The following is a 17,631-nucleotide window of genomic DNA, read 5'->3' as shown; positions in this document are numbered from 1 at the left end:
GGCACCAGTAGTGAGTTTAGGACCTTCCCATACCTCCTCCCATCTTCTTCCCCAAACAACAACTACAACAACAACTACAACAACAACTACAACAACGGCGCGGCGCGGGGGGAGTGTGCGTCCTCACACCGGCTCGGTTAGCCGCCATTGACCATGCGCTCCGACGGGGTTACCACGAAGGGGCTCCCTGTCAGCCCCTCGTCAAGGGCGGAGCCGGTAACCCCCCCGCACGCACCCAATGAGAAGCAACGGGCCGATTCCATCTGGGGCGGAGCTAACGAGCCGAGGGCGTGTCACTCCCCACCGGATATACGCGGCGACTTACCGGATGTGACGTCAGATGCGCCCCCAGCTTGAACAGACCAGTCGCGACCTCCGAGCGCTGAGCGACCTCCCCGCATCTATTGGACCGGACCGGGTCGATTTGTCCCTGAGCCAAGAGTGCACCTTGAGCCATCGACCAACCCGCCTTTCCTTGCCATCAATCCCCGTGTGAGTCAGTTTTTGTCCCGTTTATCTGTCGTCTGTCGGGGCTAATATAAGAGTGTAACTAAGTGCCTGCCTTTCTATGCTGTCCCTCTTGTCGTTGTAATCTGACCTTCCGCCCTAATATAACCTCCTCCGGAGGTCTTGAGAACTGAACCCTTGGTGTCGTGTCATTTTAATCCCAGCCGTTGTGTCCTTTTCCTTCATTGATTTAGCGTAGCGCGACTCGGCAACGTTCGAGTATAATCGGGTAACTTGTGCGGACACGGCGGCCATTCCGCTCGGCCCACCATAACATCAAAGTCGTGTCTGTAACAATATATTAAGTTCTCAATCAAAAACAATGGTTCTGTAATATTAACAGTGAAATAAAGAATTGTGGAGACGAATTGCTTTCAAAACCAAATACATTTTCAACTTATTATTGGAGAAAATTGTGAGTTATTTAAAAAGTGCTTGTGTGCCAATATTTTTGGCCACGACTGTATATATATATATATATATATTTATTTTATGTATATGTATGTATGTATGTATGTGTTGTGTTGAACCCTGGTGTTGGGCTAGCGGGTCGGGTGCCGGCTTAGGATCCTAGGATCCTGGGTTCGAATCCCGGTCAATTGCTGAATTAACGCCAGGGGGGTTGACTCAGCCTGTCATCCTTCCGAGGTCGGCAAATTGAGTACCAGTTCACTGGTAATTCCCTGCTTGTCGTTAAAGGCGGCAAAAAGGGTTGGCGTCAGGAAGGGCATCCGGCCGTAAAACATTGCTTCAAAAAGGGGACCGAAAAACAACAACAACCACGGTTCCCGAAAAAGGCCAACCCCCGCTTGCGGGGAAAAATGGCCTCTAAAGGTGGTTTTTTTTTTGTTTTTTTTTTATGTATGTATGTATGTATGGATATATATATATGTAGGGAGCTGTAATGCCCCTCCCCCTTTGTATATCCTTGCTGCTTTACCAATTACCAAGTATAACCAATTATATGTTTTGTTTTGACTTGCTACTGTACTCTTTCATGATACTGAGTTCTTTCTACTGCATTGAGGATGTGTAATATCCTAATAAGGAGTTCTCTGCCTTTGTGCTCTGGCCTGCGTGGGCGCAATCTCTAGTTCCCCTTTCCAGGCCTTGAAGGCAACTCTTATCTCTCTTTGCCTGTTTCCTGTTTTTGCCATTATCTTGCAAGTTGACAGTTTTACGAGTGACCACTCCCCTTTGTACTTTCCCAAGCCAGCTGCTATACAGAAAGTTGTAAACATGTTGTCACATAATGCTGACCATCTCCTTATCAGAAGCTAACCCATGACTGGCCTTGGATGAACTTCCTTTAATTAACTGAACAACAGGATGGGACTATGGTGGGGGACCCAATGAGCCCATTCTGTCTCTGTGTCTTGTGAGCTAACTCCACCCCTGACTTTCCTTTATATAAAGCAATGTTAATTGAATTATTTCAGAGCATCTTGTTGTACTGTTGGTCATTCCTTGTGAGTTTCAATGCAACTTTGCTGTCCTCAAGCTTGAGTACTCGAGTTCCAATAAATATATCCGTTGCTCCTTTCTTCTGAGTTCTTCTGAGTCCCAAGTCCTAAGTCCCAATCCGACAACTGGTGGCAGCGGTGGGATCAGTCTGGGCAGTCCGGGACGCGGTCCCAGGCAAGGGAGTGGTGAGAGACCAGCTGGCAATTGATCCGGGTCAGGTGAGCTGTGGTTTTCTTTTGTTTTTTCCTTTTTAGCCCGGGGGTCAGTCCAAATTGTAACCCACTCTCTCTTGCTCGGTCGCCGTACGTTCCGTTCCCTGCTCATACCTGTTCCACGAACCTAAATTTAATTACGGACCGCTTGGGTCCTGGAGCAACTGATTGTTTATGGACTCGTTAGGGTAACGTTACGTAAGGAGAAGTGCCCCACGTTGGGCGCCTGAGGTTAAGGGGTAATAGATCTCTGGGTTGTAAGGGTAAGGATAAGGGCGGCGTCCCGATCCGAGGCCTACCCGGGAGACGTTGGGATTTTAAGTAAGATCAGAACTATTATACGGGCGTAGGACGCCAGGAAAGTGCAGTAAGGGTAGGATAGACGGCTGTGTAGGCGGGCGAGCCTCTCAGGAGAGTAGGTAGCGCGGCCGTACCACGCGAGGCGGGCGAACCTCACGGGTACGAGGCTGCGAGCCTCTCAGAGTTAGGTAGACGGCTGTAAACGCGAGGCGGGCGATCCTCACGAGTACAAGGCTACGTCGGTAAACTAAAATTTTCCTAGGATGGGTAACAGTATGGGTAATAAGACAGTAAAGGCAGGTGAACCGCTTAGACATACCCCAGCATTTTTTTATGTTTAAGAGGTATGGCTATGCTGCTGTGAGACCAGGGAAGTCATGGGTTGCATTGACGAAGGATTTAGGAGAACCGTGGCCCGAAGGAGGGTCTTTTGCGCTGGAAAAATTGGACGTGTTGTATGAGACATTAGAAAAGTTCGAACAGGCCACGAAACACTTTCCGCCTGACTATTGGAAAGTCTTTGGCTGGTGGAAGGAAGAAGCGATGAAGCGACACGCAAAGTCGAAACAGGCCAGCTTGGCCGGTGAGGTAACAAAACTCAAGGGTCTGAGGAAACAGGCGAATAAAGAGCAGGATGAAGCGCTTAAGGAAATAGAGAGGCAGGCCAACGCGCGACTGATGCCGCTCGTTGAAAACCCAGACCCCGCGAGAGGGGAGGCAGTGACCAATCTACCCTCCCCAGCCCCAGTCCTAAGCTCTGTCCCGGGGTTTCAGGCACCACCTATCCTTTCTGCGCCCCCGCTACCACCTCCCTATAACCCCGCTACCATCGCGCCCCAGATACCCCAGAACCACCCGAGCCAGGGAAGGCCGTTTGCACAACTCGGGGCTAACGGAATAGATGACGGGACCGACATCGCAGGGTTCCCGCCACCGATAGGACCGGATGGGTTATACCCCTCACTGGTAGGTTGTAAGGGGAAAAGGACCTCACAAACTACCCCATCGGAATGTCAGGAAATAGAGGAAAGGAAAACATTGTGCCCTGTACAAGTTATCGGGGTTGACGCAGCAGGTCATGGGGTTCGGGAAAGAGTACCATGGAAAGAATCCTCTTTAACTGTAATGCGGGCAGGGATTCAACATTTGCTTATTGAGGATCCACGGCAGATAGTGCCGACCATGTCGAATTGGGTTTTGGATGGCGAGTGCGACTATCGAGACATAACCCATATGGGAGTGTCCGTGCTCCCACCCAAGGTATGGGAAAGGGCTAGACAAAGAGCACACTGGCCGGTGGCAGACCCAAGGGCTGGTGCAAACCCCCTGTTAACACAAGCGCAATGGGATGCTCAAAAGGTCCTGCTGCTAGATTCTATTGAGCAGGCGCTGTTGCCAGCAGGAGGTCCGGATTGGGGAAAGATCGGGGCCATAAAACAAAAGGCAGGAGAACCAATTGGAGAGTACCGAGAAAGGTTGGAAAAGGCCATTGCGCGCTGGGGAGGACTGGGTCCGATGCAGCTGGGAGGGCTACCCCAACCATTGGTAAATCAATATCTAATCGAGGGGCTTCGGCCGGTGTTAAAGAAACAGGTACAGACCGTCCTCTTCGGCTGGAAGGGAATGACAACCAACGAATTATGCGACAAACTGGAACAATGCCCGGGCTCCTCCCTAGAGGAGAAGAAGGATATTAAGGAGGAAATATTGCAAATGTTTGTCCAAGAGAAACGGGCTCAATTTAATCAGAATAAAAAGGGGGATCAGAGTCAGAACTACATACACGAACAGTGCCAGAAGTGGGGACCTGTTCGAGGTCCAGAGGAACATAGGAGGAGTTGTTATCCTCTTTTCTATAAGGGCCAATTCCCCAACGGAGAGTGGATCCACAATGAAAATGAGAACTGCGACGGTTGTACTGAGGAAGATTTTGGACTAATTAATATGAACGAGGTGAAACAACAATGGACAATACCACCCCCTCTTCCCCCTCCTCCTCAAAACCCTCAAACTTGGACTGTGCAAGGGCCCCCTCCCCAAAATTGGTATCCACCAAGACCCCTTCTCCAAAACCCCGGACCACCCCCCAATAGTGGGATGCAGAACGGACCAAGGGGGAACTGGGCCCCGCCTCGGGGTCCGCCGCAGTGGCAACCAGTGAACCAGTCACATTGGGGGCCGCCAGAACGCCGGCAGGGCGGAAGGGGCGCTGTAGAGGGACGACCTATGCCCTCCGCACCACCGGTTCCGCAGGAACCGTGCCATTATTGCAAGCAGATGGGACACTGGATACGTGATTGCCCAAAGGCTCGTAAGGGGTTTCAGCCCCAATACAATAGAGGGGCCTATTGACGGGACGCTGGCGAGTCGCCCAAGGAGTGTCCTCTCTTGACCATGACACCGGCAGAGGAACCAACCATGATGTTGGACGTGGAGGGAAGACAATTAGAATTTCTCGTAGATACGGGCGCGACTCGCAGCACAATTAACAAGGGGCAATTGCCCTCTTTGCGCCCTACGGCCAGGAACGTTCAAATACTGGGTGTTTCGGGTTTACCCCAAGCGCTTCCTATTTCGGAGGAAGTGCGAGTAACATGCGGCCCGCTGGAGGCTAAACACGCTTTTTTGATGACCACTACCGCCCCGACGAATTTGCTGGGACGGGATTTATTGTGCCGTTTGGGCTGTCAGATCTCATGTACCGAGGAGGGAGTTTTCGTAGACGTCGCGGAATCTAAACGCGACTTGGTAATGACGGCATTGTCTCGGCCCGGCCCCACCGTGTATTGGTGGCGCATGGATGAAGGGGCTCTGGCTACCTGGACGCATATCATAGATAATGTGTGTTTGGACAACGCAGTTCTGCGAGATTGGCTACAACTGCACGAAATTTCGATAAAAACCTTAAGGGATAGTCCACCCCATTGCACTGCGTACTATGATGCAACGGGCGACGACGAGAATTATCGAGAAAAGGTTAAGGAAAAGCTGGGCGAGCGCACGCCTCTACACTTGTCACGGATGTGGATCGGCCGCGAGGGAATAGGAATCGAGGCAGTCCTAACCTCGAGTCAGCGTGCATTGACCCGATACCCCGAAGGAGCGGCCGCCCATGTTACCCTCACTACTGCCAAGGGGTGGCCGCCGGAAAGTGTAGGTTGGATGGTAGGGAGGTTACGTGAAGTTCCCCTACAAGGTTATCGGAGTAAGAAGGGCCGTTGGACTTTGAAACGGCTCCAAAATGGCGAAGGGTTCTCAATTGACTTCAAGACACAACGGAGGGATGGAACGTTCGAAGCAACAGAGTTGCCTCCTAAGGGCACCTATGCCATGAGGGCAGTGCTGACGGACCCGGGTGAGTCAGATTACCTCCTAGCGGAGGTGCCAGACAATTTATGGCCCAAAAGCGACGGTGAGGTTGGACGGATGCGAGACGCCGAACCTCTAGTGATAGCTGTGCAGCCGGGGATGCGCTTGCCAAATGTAAAACAGTATAAGCTACGACCTGAGGCCGACGTAGGCATAGCACCAGTGATTCAATCCCTAGTGGAACAGAAGATTATCGTGGAAACTAACAGCCCATGTAATACACCAATTTTGCCAGTTAAAAAGCCGTCAAAGGACAAATGGAGGTTTGTACAGGATTTAAGGGAGGTGAACAAGGTGATACAGGGCATACACCCACTAGTTCCAAACGGAGAAACCCTCATGATGTCAATTCCACCGGACGCAACATACTTCACGGTCATCGACCTTTGTTCTGCGTTTTTCTCTGTGCCCATCGCGCCTGAGTCACAATACTTATTCGCTTTCACCCATAGGGGGCGCCAGTATACTTGGACAGTACTACCTCAGGGGTTTTCAGATAGCCCCACTCTGTTTTCCCGGGCGCTGCACCGCGACCTGGCGGATGTGGAATTGAAGGGAGGGTCAGTGTTGCTGCAATACGTTGACGATTTGTTGATTTGCTCCCCTTCAAAGGAGGCGTGCGAAATGGATTCTTTGGCCCTATTAAAGGCCTTGGCGGCCAAAGGCCACAAAGTAGGCAGACCAAAACTTCAGTTTGTGCGGCAGGTTGTAACTTACTTGGGACACGCCATTTCGCATGGAAAACGAGAATTGGATGCTGGACGGGTGACCGCTATCATGGAGCTGCCTCGCCCTCGCTGGCAACGACAAATGCTGCGCTTCCTAGGTATGACGGGATATTGCCGCACTTGGATACTTGATTTTGCGCTGCTGGCTAAACCACTGTACGAGGCGACCAAATCAAATGCCCCGGACCTATTGATATGGACGGATGAATTGAGGCGATGTTTTGACGGGCTGAAACAGGCGCTGGTTACGGCACCGTCATTAGGACTCCCGGATTATGCGAAACCATTTACCCTTTACACTCACGCCGTGGGAGGTTTCGCCCAGTCAGTTTTGACACAGACCCATGGGGATAAGGAGCGGCCGGTGGCCTACTTTAGTAAAAAGTTAGACCCGGTCGAACAAGGGTTTCCGGTGTGCTTGCAAGCCGTGGCAGCGGCCAGGTACGCAGTAGAAAGAACAGCGGACATTGTTATGGGACACCCAGTAACGCTACGAGTACCGCATTGCGTCACTTCGCTGTTGTTACAGCGAAGCACACAGCATTTGTCTAACACTAGATTAATGCAATACGAATCCGCACTGATCACTGCAGCCAACATCACGATCGAACGTTGCACGACGCTCAACCCAGCCTCACTGATGCCCACTCCTGAGGAGGGCGAACCTCATGTGTGCTCCGACGTTGTGCAGCTAGTCTCCACGGTGCGATCGGATTTAAAGGACAATCCCTTAGAATACCCCGACTGTATATATTATGTCGATGGATCAGCTAGGCGCGCATGGGACGGGTCTCTGTTGTCCGGGTACGCCGTGTGCTCGGATAGCGAAACGGTAGAGAGCGGGCGTCTTCCACCTACATTTTCCGCACAGCAGGCGGAGCTGTGCGCCTTGACCAGAGCGTGCAGCTTGGCGGAAGGCCTTGCCGTCAACATTTACACAGATTCGGCCTACGCTCATGGCGTAGTCCACGATAAAGGAGCCATCTGGAAGATGAGAGGGTTTCTCACATCTGCCGGTTCAGTGATAAAGAATGGCGCGTTGGTAGAAGGGCTCCTCCGAAGCATTTTACTTCCCCGCGCTATCGCGGTAATTAAGTGTCGTGGCCACCAAAGGGCGGACACTGACGTTGCCCGGGGCAACGCAAGGGCGGACGAGGCGGCAGGAAAGGCCGCCAACCAACAGATAGAACGCAACATGCCGATGGTGACACGAGCACAGAAGACAGCCGCACAGATTGCTGACATACCGACTGCGGGACCACCCGCCACACCAACTAAGGACGATATCATAAATTTGCAAAATGCTGCACCGACGGCCGAACACGAGGTCTGGCTCAAACGAGGAGCGATACGCCCTGGGCCAGGGGAAATGTGGACCCTTGATGAAAAACCTATAGCACCCCAGGCTTTACTGCCTTGGCTGGCACGCATGGCTCATCAGAATGGTCATGTGTGCCAGAGGGGGGTGATGGGACAGATAGACTACACTTGGGCAGCGCCAGGACTGTCACGGATTGTATCCGAAGTGTGCCGATCGTGTGTGGTCTGCCAGCAACACAATAGAGGGGCGCCGCCGAGACATGCACATGATGGGGGACGGCCCCCGCCAAGTGGGCCGTTCGCAACTATTGAGTTCGATTTTACAGAATTGGAACCAAGCATGTCGTTTCGCTATGTGTTGGTAATCGTAGATACGTTCACCAAATGGGTCGAAGCATACCCATGCGTCAAATCCGATGCTCCGACAGTAGTGAAGCGCCTCGTGCGGGATTTTATGTGCAGATTTGGCATTCCCCAGATAATTTCGTCAGATCAAGGAGGCCATTTCACGGCGCAGGTGGTTAAGGGCATCCTGAAGGCGTTGGGCGTTAAACAATCCTTCCATTGCGTCTACCACCCACAGTCCTCAGGACTTGTGGAACGAACGAACAAGACTTTAAAGAATAAACTAGCGAAACTTTGCGCAGACACAGGCTTGAGGTGGCCAGAGGCTCTTCCGCTTGCATTGATGAGCATTCGTTCCACCCCGGGTCGCACTACGGGCCTTTCCCCCCACGAAATATTAATGGGACGACCTATGAGCTTGCCCGTTTCAGCACCAACAGACATGTCCACCCTTGCTTTGCCAGTAATGGATGACATGCTTTTGAGATTTTGCATAGGCTTGTCGAATGTGGCACGCAGCATCCATGCTCGAGTACGAGAGGCGCTGCCTGAACCAATAGGCCACGCCATCCACAACTTTCAGGCCGGCGACTGGGTGCTCGTGAAGCACTTCACCCGCAAGGCTGCTTTGGAGCCACGGTGGAAGGGACCATTCCAGGTGCTACTGGTCACACCGACGGCAGTCTTCTGCGAGGGTAAACCTTCGTGGATCCACGCCACCCATTGTAAGTTGTCCATCCCCGCACCACAAGCCACACAAGACACCGCACCTCACATTGCTGCAGACACCACACCTCACACCGCTGAAGACAATGCACCGTCTAGGGCACCACAGTCTCCTAAGGGCGGCGATGACGGTCATGATGATGGGAATTCTGGGCAGCTGCCTAACAAACCCCGCCAAGGATAGGCTTCTGCAGTTTAACCCACTGAGAGAGGATCTCCCCAAATACCCAGGACACGACAACTACACGTTATTTAAACTTTACTCCGTCAAATACATAACGGCTCCCCGGGGACAGGGGATAGTAGTACATTGCTGTGAGTTGGAGACACATTTCAAGTGGTTATCTGTAAGATGGATGGAAGCCATGGTGGTACACAATGGGACACCACAGGCACGCATGACAACCCCACGCATAGTCTTAACTAAAGTTAGACAGGTGGAAAATGGAAGGTTTACTGGGACCGTGAATAGTCACGCCGCCGCAGGATATCAATGGGGCACGGGCATCGACAATACTACTCTCCTACTGTCGCATGCCCTCGTCGGCCCACACACCACGATAATACTTGAATGTGGAATATGGCCCCCGCGCACGCTGATTAGAAGGAACAAAAAGAGGGGAGATACCCAACACCAATTCCGGCCTAGTTGTGCCGCCTACGTCATTAAACCCCCTCCTGCCCAGGAAGTAAGAAGGAAGCCAGAGGAGAACACATACTGGAAGGTCGCACGGCATATGGCCACAGTACAGAATAGGACACAGTGTTGGATGTGTATGCACCTTCCCCGCACCAGCACAGCAGGCATACCAATGGTAGTGTTACCCCTATCACTCAATGATTTGTGCTCGAAGCCACTAGATACCAAATGCATTAGTACAACTCTGACAAGCCAAGGTTCTGATGAAACCGCGTGTAAACGAGTTTTCCAGTACTCCCCTCCCATCCTGTCCCGACACTTTGAGGAACGTCCGGCGCCGGTTTGGGTCAAGCCGGCATGGGGGGCCCTCTGCTTAGAAGGAAAGGGCCAAGTAATGGTAGGCAAATCCGTGTGTAGAGATACCCTTCCCGCGGACCCGAGAAAAGGGAAACACACGCTCCTAGTGAACGTTACAAGCTCGCCCTTGCATAACCTCACACACCTCCAGTTGGCATGGAAAGGGGAAAACGGGACAAACACTATCCCAGGTCTTCTCACTTGCATGACCACCCATTTAGTGGCCCCGCACGGGACCATGTTTGTATGCGGGAATAAAGCTTACCCGTATTTACCTGATAATTGGGGAGGAATTTGCTATTTAGGATCAGTTTTCCCAGAGATGGAAATGCGACAGCACTTGCATAATACCACCGCACTCATAAGGACACAACGAAGCACCTATTGGCACAACGACGACACCACTACTTTACACGGCGCTGATTGGGAGAAAGCCGTTAGCTTCTTCTTCCCATGGGCTGGGACGGTCATGAACAGTTACCGCATTGACAAAATTGCGTTAATCTTAGAAACTGTGGCCAACGCCACCGCTACAGCACACGACGAAATGTTGGACACAGTTGTCCATCTGCGTACAATGGTTATGCAAAATAGGGTTGCATTAGATATGCTATTGGCAGAACGAGGAGGGGTATGTGGGATAATTGAGGGTAAATGTTGCACTTTTATTCCTGACCCCTCACAGGGTGTCAGTGCTGCTATTATAACGTTAAGGGAAAGCGCTCACTCATTGACAAGGGATCGCTTGGATCGGGAAGCCTCCCACCAGTGGCTTACCGACTGGTTCAAAGGGTGGACAGGCACAATTGTAAAGTGGGTACTAACCGCTTTGGCAATAGTCCTTGGAATCGTGGTTAGTTGTGTGATAATCAAGGCTTTAGTCCTTGCGTGTGTGAGGAAGTTTTCCACAGGATGGACACTGAAGACGACACCGGAAAAGGCCATGGTGATGATCGACCAGCGGATCGCGGGTCCGGATGACACACCAGCTGTCAACTCAACTGCCAGTCGCGGATCCTGGAACGACGACCTGAACGAGTCCCTGGGCCGCGACAATGAGATCTTCGCTTCCGAAGATTGTTCTTCCATTGCTGATATTACCGATAATGATGTCGAGTACACTTATGCGGACCTCGAAGCATTTCAGGCTACTAGAAGGCCGTTTAAACTGGGCCCCGACACGTCGGAAGAAGAAATCGACGATTTCCTGAAGGATTCCTCTCGTTTCTTCACGATATGCCATGCCGTGGCTATGACTATGGGCCGTCCACTCCGCAGGCCTACGCCACCTGAGAATAATGTTACTGTTGATGTTACCAATGATGATGTGGGCCACTTGCGAGGGTCCCCGGCTGATGTTTATGTTTCAATGCAGGCTCTGCCTCTCCATGTTTCACGAGCTCACCTTTATGTCTCACAAGCCCACAGAGAGTCAAACGCCACTGACCCAGTTCGGGATTTGGACCCAGCTGTGAACCCAAGCCCGGATGGAGAGGAACTCGATCGTGAAAATACTCTGAGTTCCGAGTCTGATTGTTTTGGAGATTCGCCCTTGAATAACAGCGAAGCAAGCAGCATCGCCTCGGACGATCTCGACTTTGACCCAAAGGAAGTTTCTCTCCCACCTTTGGATCGTTATGCTTTATTTTATGGCCATAGGTTTGAGCCACCTGATACTGACGATGTTGTGTCTTCCCCAGATCACCAGCACGTAAGAGACCTCATGAACATGAATATCGATTGAGCGCTGAAGATCGACAAGGATTTCACTTGGGGAAGCCTGGGCGAGCTCCAGTTGGGGAGGAGTCCGGCTGCACCTCTGTGGACCAAGGGTGGGTCGGAGATCTTCCTGGGTGTGGACCCCGGTGGAACCAGAGGTCTTCGTTGTGGATTTGGCGCGCTATTCGATCTTCATGTCTCTACGGTCTCACCTCATACACCCATCTACACCCGACTTACATCATACATCCACTTACACCCACTTGCACCCACACACCCGCGGATCAGCCTGCTGGGTTCGTTGTGCGGTACTGGGTACGGGACATGCTCACTGGGCTGCATTCGTGTGGTACGTTACGTTTAGTTACACTCTCTCTCTCCCACCTCTTTTGGTGGATTTTGTGTGCCATTTGATCACTCTGCTTTTACGGCCTTACATTGCATACTCACATACAGACGCGAATCATCCTACTGAGTTTGTGTGGTGCTTTGGTACGGGACATTCTTACGGGGCTGCCTTCGCGTGATATGTTGAATGATTTTTCTGTTTTTGTTTGAAATAAAGGCCTTTGATTGGCTCGTAGATAACTTTGTATCTTAGATCCAAAAGGGCGGTATGTAGGGAGCTGTAATGCCCCTCCCCCTTTGTATATCCTTGCTGCTTTACCAATTACCAAGTATAACCAATTATATGTTTTGTTTTGACTTGCTACTGTACTCTTTCATGATACTGAGTTCTTTCTACTGCATTGAGGATGTGTAATATCCTAATAAGGAGTTCTCTGCCTTTGTGCTCTGGCCTGCGTGGGCGCAATCTCTAGTTCCCCTTTCCAGGCCTTGAAGGCAACTCTTATCTCTCTTTGCCTGTTTCCTGTTTTTGCCATTATCTTGCAAGTTGACAGTTTTACGAGTGACCACTCCCCTTTGTACTTTCCCAAGCCAGCTGCTATACAGAAAGTTGTAAACATGTTGTCACATAATGCTGACCATCTCCTTATCAGAAGCTAACCCATGACTGGCCTTGGATGAACTTCCTTTAATTAACTGAACAACAGGATGGGACTATGGTGGGGGACCCAATGAGCCCATTCTGTCTCTGTGTCTTGTGAGCTAACTCCACCCCTGACTTTCCTTTATATAAAGCAATGTTAATTGAATTATTTCAGAGCATCTTGTTGTACTGTTGGTCATTCCTTGTGAGTTTCAATGCAACTTTGCTGTCCTCAAGCTTGAGTACTCGAGTTCCAATAAATATATCCGTTGCTCCTTTCTTCTGAGTTCTTCTGAGTCCCAAGTCCTAAGTCCCAATCCGACATATATATATATATATATATATATATATATAATTATATATATATGTATGTATACATATATGTATGCATGTATATTGTGTTGTTGCGGTTTTGAGAACCCACACAGGTAACATCATTAAAGGTTGCACCCCATAGTTAGGCCACAAGCAACACGGAGGTCACCTTAGAACATTAGTTATTTCATAGTATGTGTTTAGGATAAGGCCATTTCCAATAGTTGCATCTGCATTGTGTAAAACAAATAAGAGTAGGCCCCGTCCGTTTTGCAGCCTCCCTCCAACCGACTCCATTGCTCACTATCCAGTCTGCACCCCATGCCCCATAGCGACCATCCTGTCTGCACCCCATTGCCCCTATCGTTGGGCCGGCAGCGTTAGCTGCCAGTTGCTCGCTCAAACCAGCCAAATGCCACGAGGTAAGGCCTGGACAAGGGGCGGAGCGCAAGTGTGGGGGTGTGGTCACGTCAAGCAGCCGTCAAGGGCGGAGCCGGTAAGACCCCATCAACCAACCAGGGCTCGAGTGGGCATGGCTAAGGGGCATGGTAAGGGTGTGGCTAGAGGTTCGAGAGGGCTGGCAAAAGCGGCGCTATATAACCGCGAGCGCAAAGCCCTCTGGAGGACTTACGCGAAGGACTTACGCGGAGAAGGACTTACGCAGCAGCGCTCATTATAAAGGACTCGTTGGGGAAGGTTCATTGCGGCAGGACTCAAAGGGAGCGAGCGTGCTAAAGGACTTTGTTGGAGAGAGCGCATTGTGAGGACTCGTGGAGAAAGGCGCCCGGTAAAGAAGGGCTTGTTGGAGATCGCTGGTTGGGAATTTGGCTTGGGCTTGCGGTGAGCGAATATCAAGCGCCAGCATTCCTATCACATACGCGGCCATGAGCCAACATAACCGCTAACCGCTTACCGATCCCCCCGATATATAATTGTCCGCCTCGCACCTACGCCATGCGGAGAGCTGCCTGCCGTCTTCCATCGCCTGCACGGTATGAGTCGGGGACCGGACGAGCTGTGGACGCCATCTTTGGACCCTCAACCCGACCATCTACATCCCCATGTGAGTGAGTCTGAGAGTGAGTCTGAGTGTGAACGGGCCCGTGTCCAGGGATAAGTACAAGACTGTATAAGGCTGCCCTGTGTATCTGCTTCTTCCTCTTCCCTGTACATTCTTTCTTTTTCTTCCTCTTCTTATTTGTACAAAGTGTGAATAAATTACCTGTTCTTCCTGTTTTCCTCTTAATTCGATCGTCTTAGTGATTTCTCAATTGGGTAAGCGTGGCACGATTGACAACCGCTCGAATCAGGTTTAGTACCTGTTAACGGCCCGAATCACGGCTCGCTAATCGCTCGGCGTGTCCACTAACGCCGTGGTTCGGGTGGGGTTATTTCCTTGCTTCCCCGAAGGCGCTGGTACTTAGGTAATAGGACCAATTCGACCAACCACCCTATTCAGCGCTGACCGGAAGGAACGTGATAGCCCCGGGATCGTGTCGGCCAGTAAAAGGACAAGGGGATTAATCCCCCCTTGATTAGAGGGAGGCCGACGTTGGAGATCCGCAACAGTATATATATATATGGCATTATGGGCTGGCAGAACAGCCGAGACCTAGAGGTATGCACACTTGCGTTTGAGCTGTCTAGCCTGGGTTTGAATCTTGGCCCAGCTATAAATTGCCACCCCGGTGACACTCAGGCTCTGTGAGGTATCAATGTGTCTGCCGTCCCTCGGATTGACATTAAACTGGACGTCCATCTGCGAGCATTAGTTGGAGGGTGTTACCGATCCCACAGTGTCCATGAGGAGTTGGCGATCTATCGCTGGCACCCTGAACAAATGACAAATCTCTCCCCAGACTAACTGCTTTGAAGGCAATTGCTAACCCCCCATAATAACCCTTACCAAGAAGCAGCTTCAGCAGTGACACTCTATAGTATGGTACATATAATCTCATGTGACGTTATACTGTACTGGAGTATAGTGTGTTCTTAACAGCTTAATCTGAGCTAACGTTACCGTATTTCACTCGTTCAAGGCATTTTGTATATACAGTATGTATCCTAAAGATTTGATAATTCCATTCTATCACCATAGGCTTTGATCTTCCAAATCTCACAGCTGAAGACCGTGTAACAATTGTGCTGATAACGAAATACCTCGATTTCAAGGTAAACACACATTTAATTCTAATCCATGTCACAAAACATCTGATCCCGTTTATTTACATATCATACTTGCGAAAATGATATTGACCCCCTTTTCCTGCTGTATGCCACATACAGTCACGTGAAAAAGTAAGTACACCCCATGTAAAGTTTTGACTTTTTCAACATATTTCAACATATAGCTATTTGATCTTCATTTCAACAATATTGATAGATAAAGGTGATATAATATAACAAATATCATGAAACATTTACATTTTGTCATCCATTGTATAATTTAAATAAACATAAATGCAAATTTCGCATGTGGAAAAAGTAAGTACACCCTTACATTTATCACTACTTCAAATACCTAAAATTAGAATCAGGTGCACCAGCTCAGGTGCAAATGATTAGAACATCGTTAGAGAGGATCTTGGAGGAACCTGTCTTATTTAAACCTCAGCCATTTAGTTTGGTTTGCTCTTTGTTGTTGAAGTGTGTGGCGTCACCATGCCGAGATCAAAAGAGCTCTCTGAGGCCTTCAGAAAGAAGGTTATCGATGCCTACGAGTCTGGGAAGGGATTTAAAAAGATCTCCAAACAATTTGAAATCAATCATTCGACTGTCCGGAAGATCATCTACAAGTGGGGAAGATTCCGAACAACTACCAACTTGTTCAGGCCAGGCCGCCCCAGCAAGTTCAGCCCGAGAGCAGACCGCAAGATGCTGAAAGAAGTCTCTAAGAACCCCAGAATGTCATCACGGGACCTACAGGTAGCTCTTGCCACGGTTGATGTCAAAGTGCACGAGTCTACCATTAGAAAGAGGCTGCACAAATTTGATCTACATGGGAGGTGAGCCAGGAGGAAACCTTTGCTGTCCAGAAAGAACATCAGGGCAAGACTAAAGTTTGCCAATGAACACCTCGGCAAAGACCAGCACTTCTGGAACAATGTGCTCTGGACAGATGAGTCAAAGGTAGAGCTATTTGGCCACAGTACCGGAAGACATGTTTGGTGAAAACCAAAGACAGCATTTGACCACAAGAACCTGATACCAACTGTAAAGCATGGTGGTGGAAATATTGTTATGAATTTGGTAGAGCAACATCTAGAGCTAGGTAGATCTGTATAGGTAGGTATTCGACTGTCGTGACAGGGACTCTACATGTAATAAGTTCTTGATGTTTAGGCATTTGTCGGGATAAAGTGTATAATTGTGGATCTACCGGGAGATTCGTGTGATAAGTAGTGAGGGATTAAAGATAACGCCCCTGTGAGTCTCACCTAGTCGTCAAACCTTTGTCCATTATGGCACTGCAAACCACATAAACATTAGATAGGTCCCTAGCGCAACATTAAATACAGACTTGGCATTTAATATGGATTTTTTTTTTTTCTTGACTTGGGTTTACTTTCTTAACTCAGTATATCAATCTGGTGAGTTTCTTTTACACTTTGGTGATTTCTTTGTTAAAAGAACCATGTCACTGATTGTCTGTCGCAGCAAGAAGTCAACAACAGGATTATATCACAGGTGGCGTGGCAAAATGTATGGACAGGTGCATTTGACGATTGGCTTCACAGTCGGGTATACAAGGGTTGTTGCGTTCTGTATTAGTGGAAAACAACTGCTGCACGTCTCCAAAAGTTATTGCTGCTTCCCCTGGAGATGGTCCGTCAACTCGACAATGCTGTTTGTTATGGAGTGGTGGCTTTACGAAATTACGGCATGAAAGAGCTTGCTATTGCTCGACAGTATGGCATCACTCAAGGTCAGGTGTCAAAGATCCTGAAACGAAATGCTCAGAGGGGTGTCCCTACTCCAATACCGAGGCCAGGACGTCCCCGCAGAACCACAAGGAGGGATGATCGCCAGCTGCACCGGTTAGTCCGCAATGGCCGTACCAAGTCAGCTAATCGGCTTCGGGCTGAGTGGCAGCAACTGACAAATGTGCCTGTATCCAGAAGGCTAGTCAACCAACGACTGGTTCAAGCAGGCTATCATGCCAGGCGTCCGCTGAGAAAGCCACGCCTGACCAGACAACACCGCCAGCGCCGATTGCAGTGGGCCAGAGAGCACCGTCAATGGCAGCCAGGACACTGGAATCACGTGATCTTCAGTGACGAGTCTAGATTTCTGGTATATCGTCAAGATGGCCGCGTCCGAGTGCGCAGACAAGTGCATGAAGCCTACAACAAAGATCTTCCACAAGTGCATGAAGCCAAGAGTCCAAGCGGGAGGTGGTGGGGTGACCGTTTGGGCTGCTTTTCATGCAGGGGGCAAAACTGACCTGGTTGTTCTGAATGGAAACCTGAATCAGTTCAAGTACAGGGCCATTCTGGAAGAAACATTGCTTCCATTTGCTCGTGCAGCCTTTCGAGGAAACTTTGTCTTCCAAGATGACAATGCACGGCCTCATCGTGCTCGCATGATCCAACACTTTCTTGCTGACCGTGGTGTAGAGCATATGGAGTGGCCTGCCAT

The 17,631-nt window shown here is 50.1% G+C and overlaps 1 protein-coding gene across 1 annotated transcript in view; it reads left to right on the top strand.

Annotated features, from left to right (window-relative positions):
- CFAP69 (cilia and flagella associated protein 69) overlaps positions 1 to 17,631 on the top strand; it is a 104,088-nt gene that overhangs the window by 54,418 nt on the left and 32,039 nt on the right. The window contains exon 17 of the mRNA XM_068119291.2: positions 15,092 to 15,165. Within this exon, the coding sequence (XP_067975392.2) occupies positions 15,092 to 15,165 (74 nt within the window). The remainder of the gene's footprint in view (positions 1 to 15,091; positions 15,166 to 17,631) is intronic.

Source organism: Myxine glutinosa, chromosome 6 (assembly GCF_964187855.1).
Source record: "Myxine glutinosa chromosome 6, kmMyxGlut1.1, whole genome shotgun sequence".
Classification (NCBI taxonomy): domain Eukaryota; kingdom Metazoa; phylum Chordata; class Myxini; order Myxiniformes; family Myxinidae; genus Myxine; species Myxine glutinosa.
This window is presented reverse-complemented; position numbering and strand designations above follow the sequence as displayed.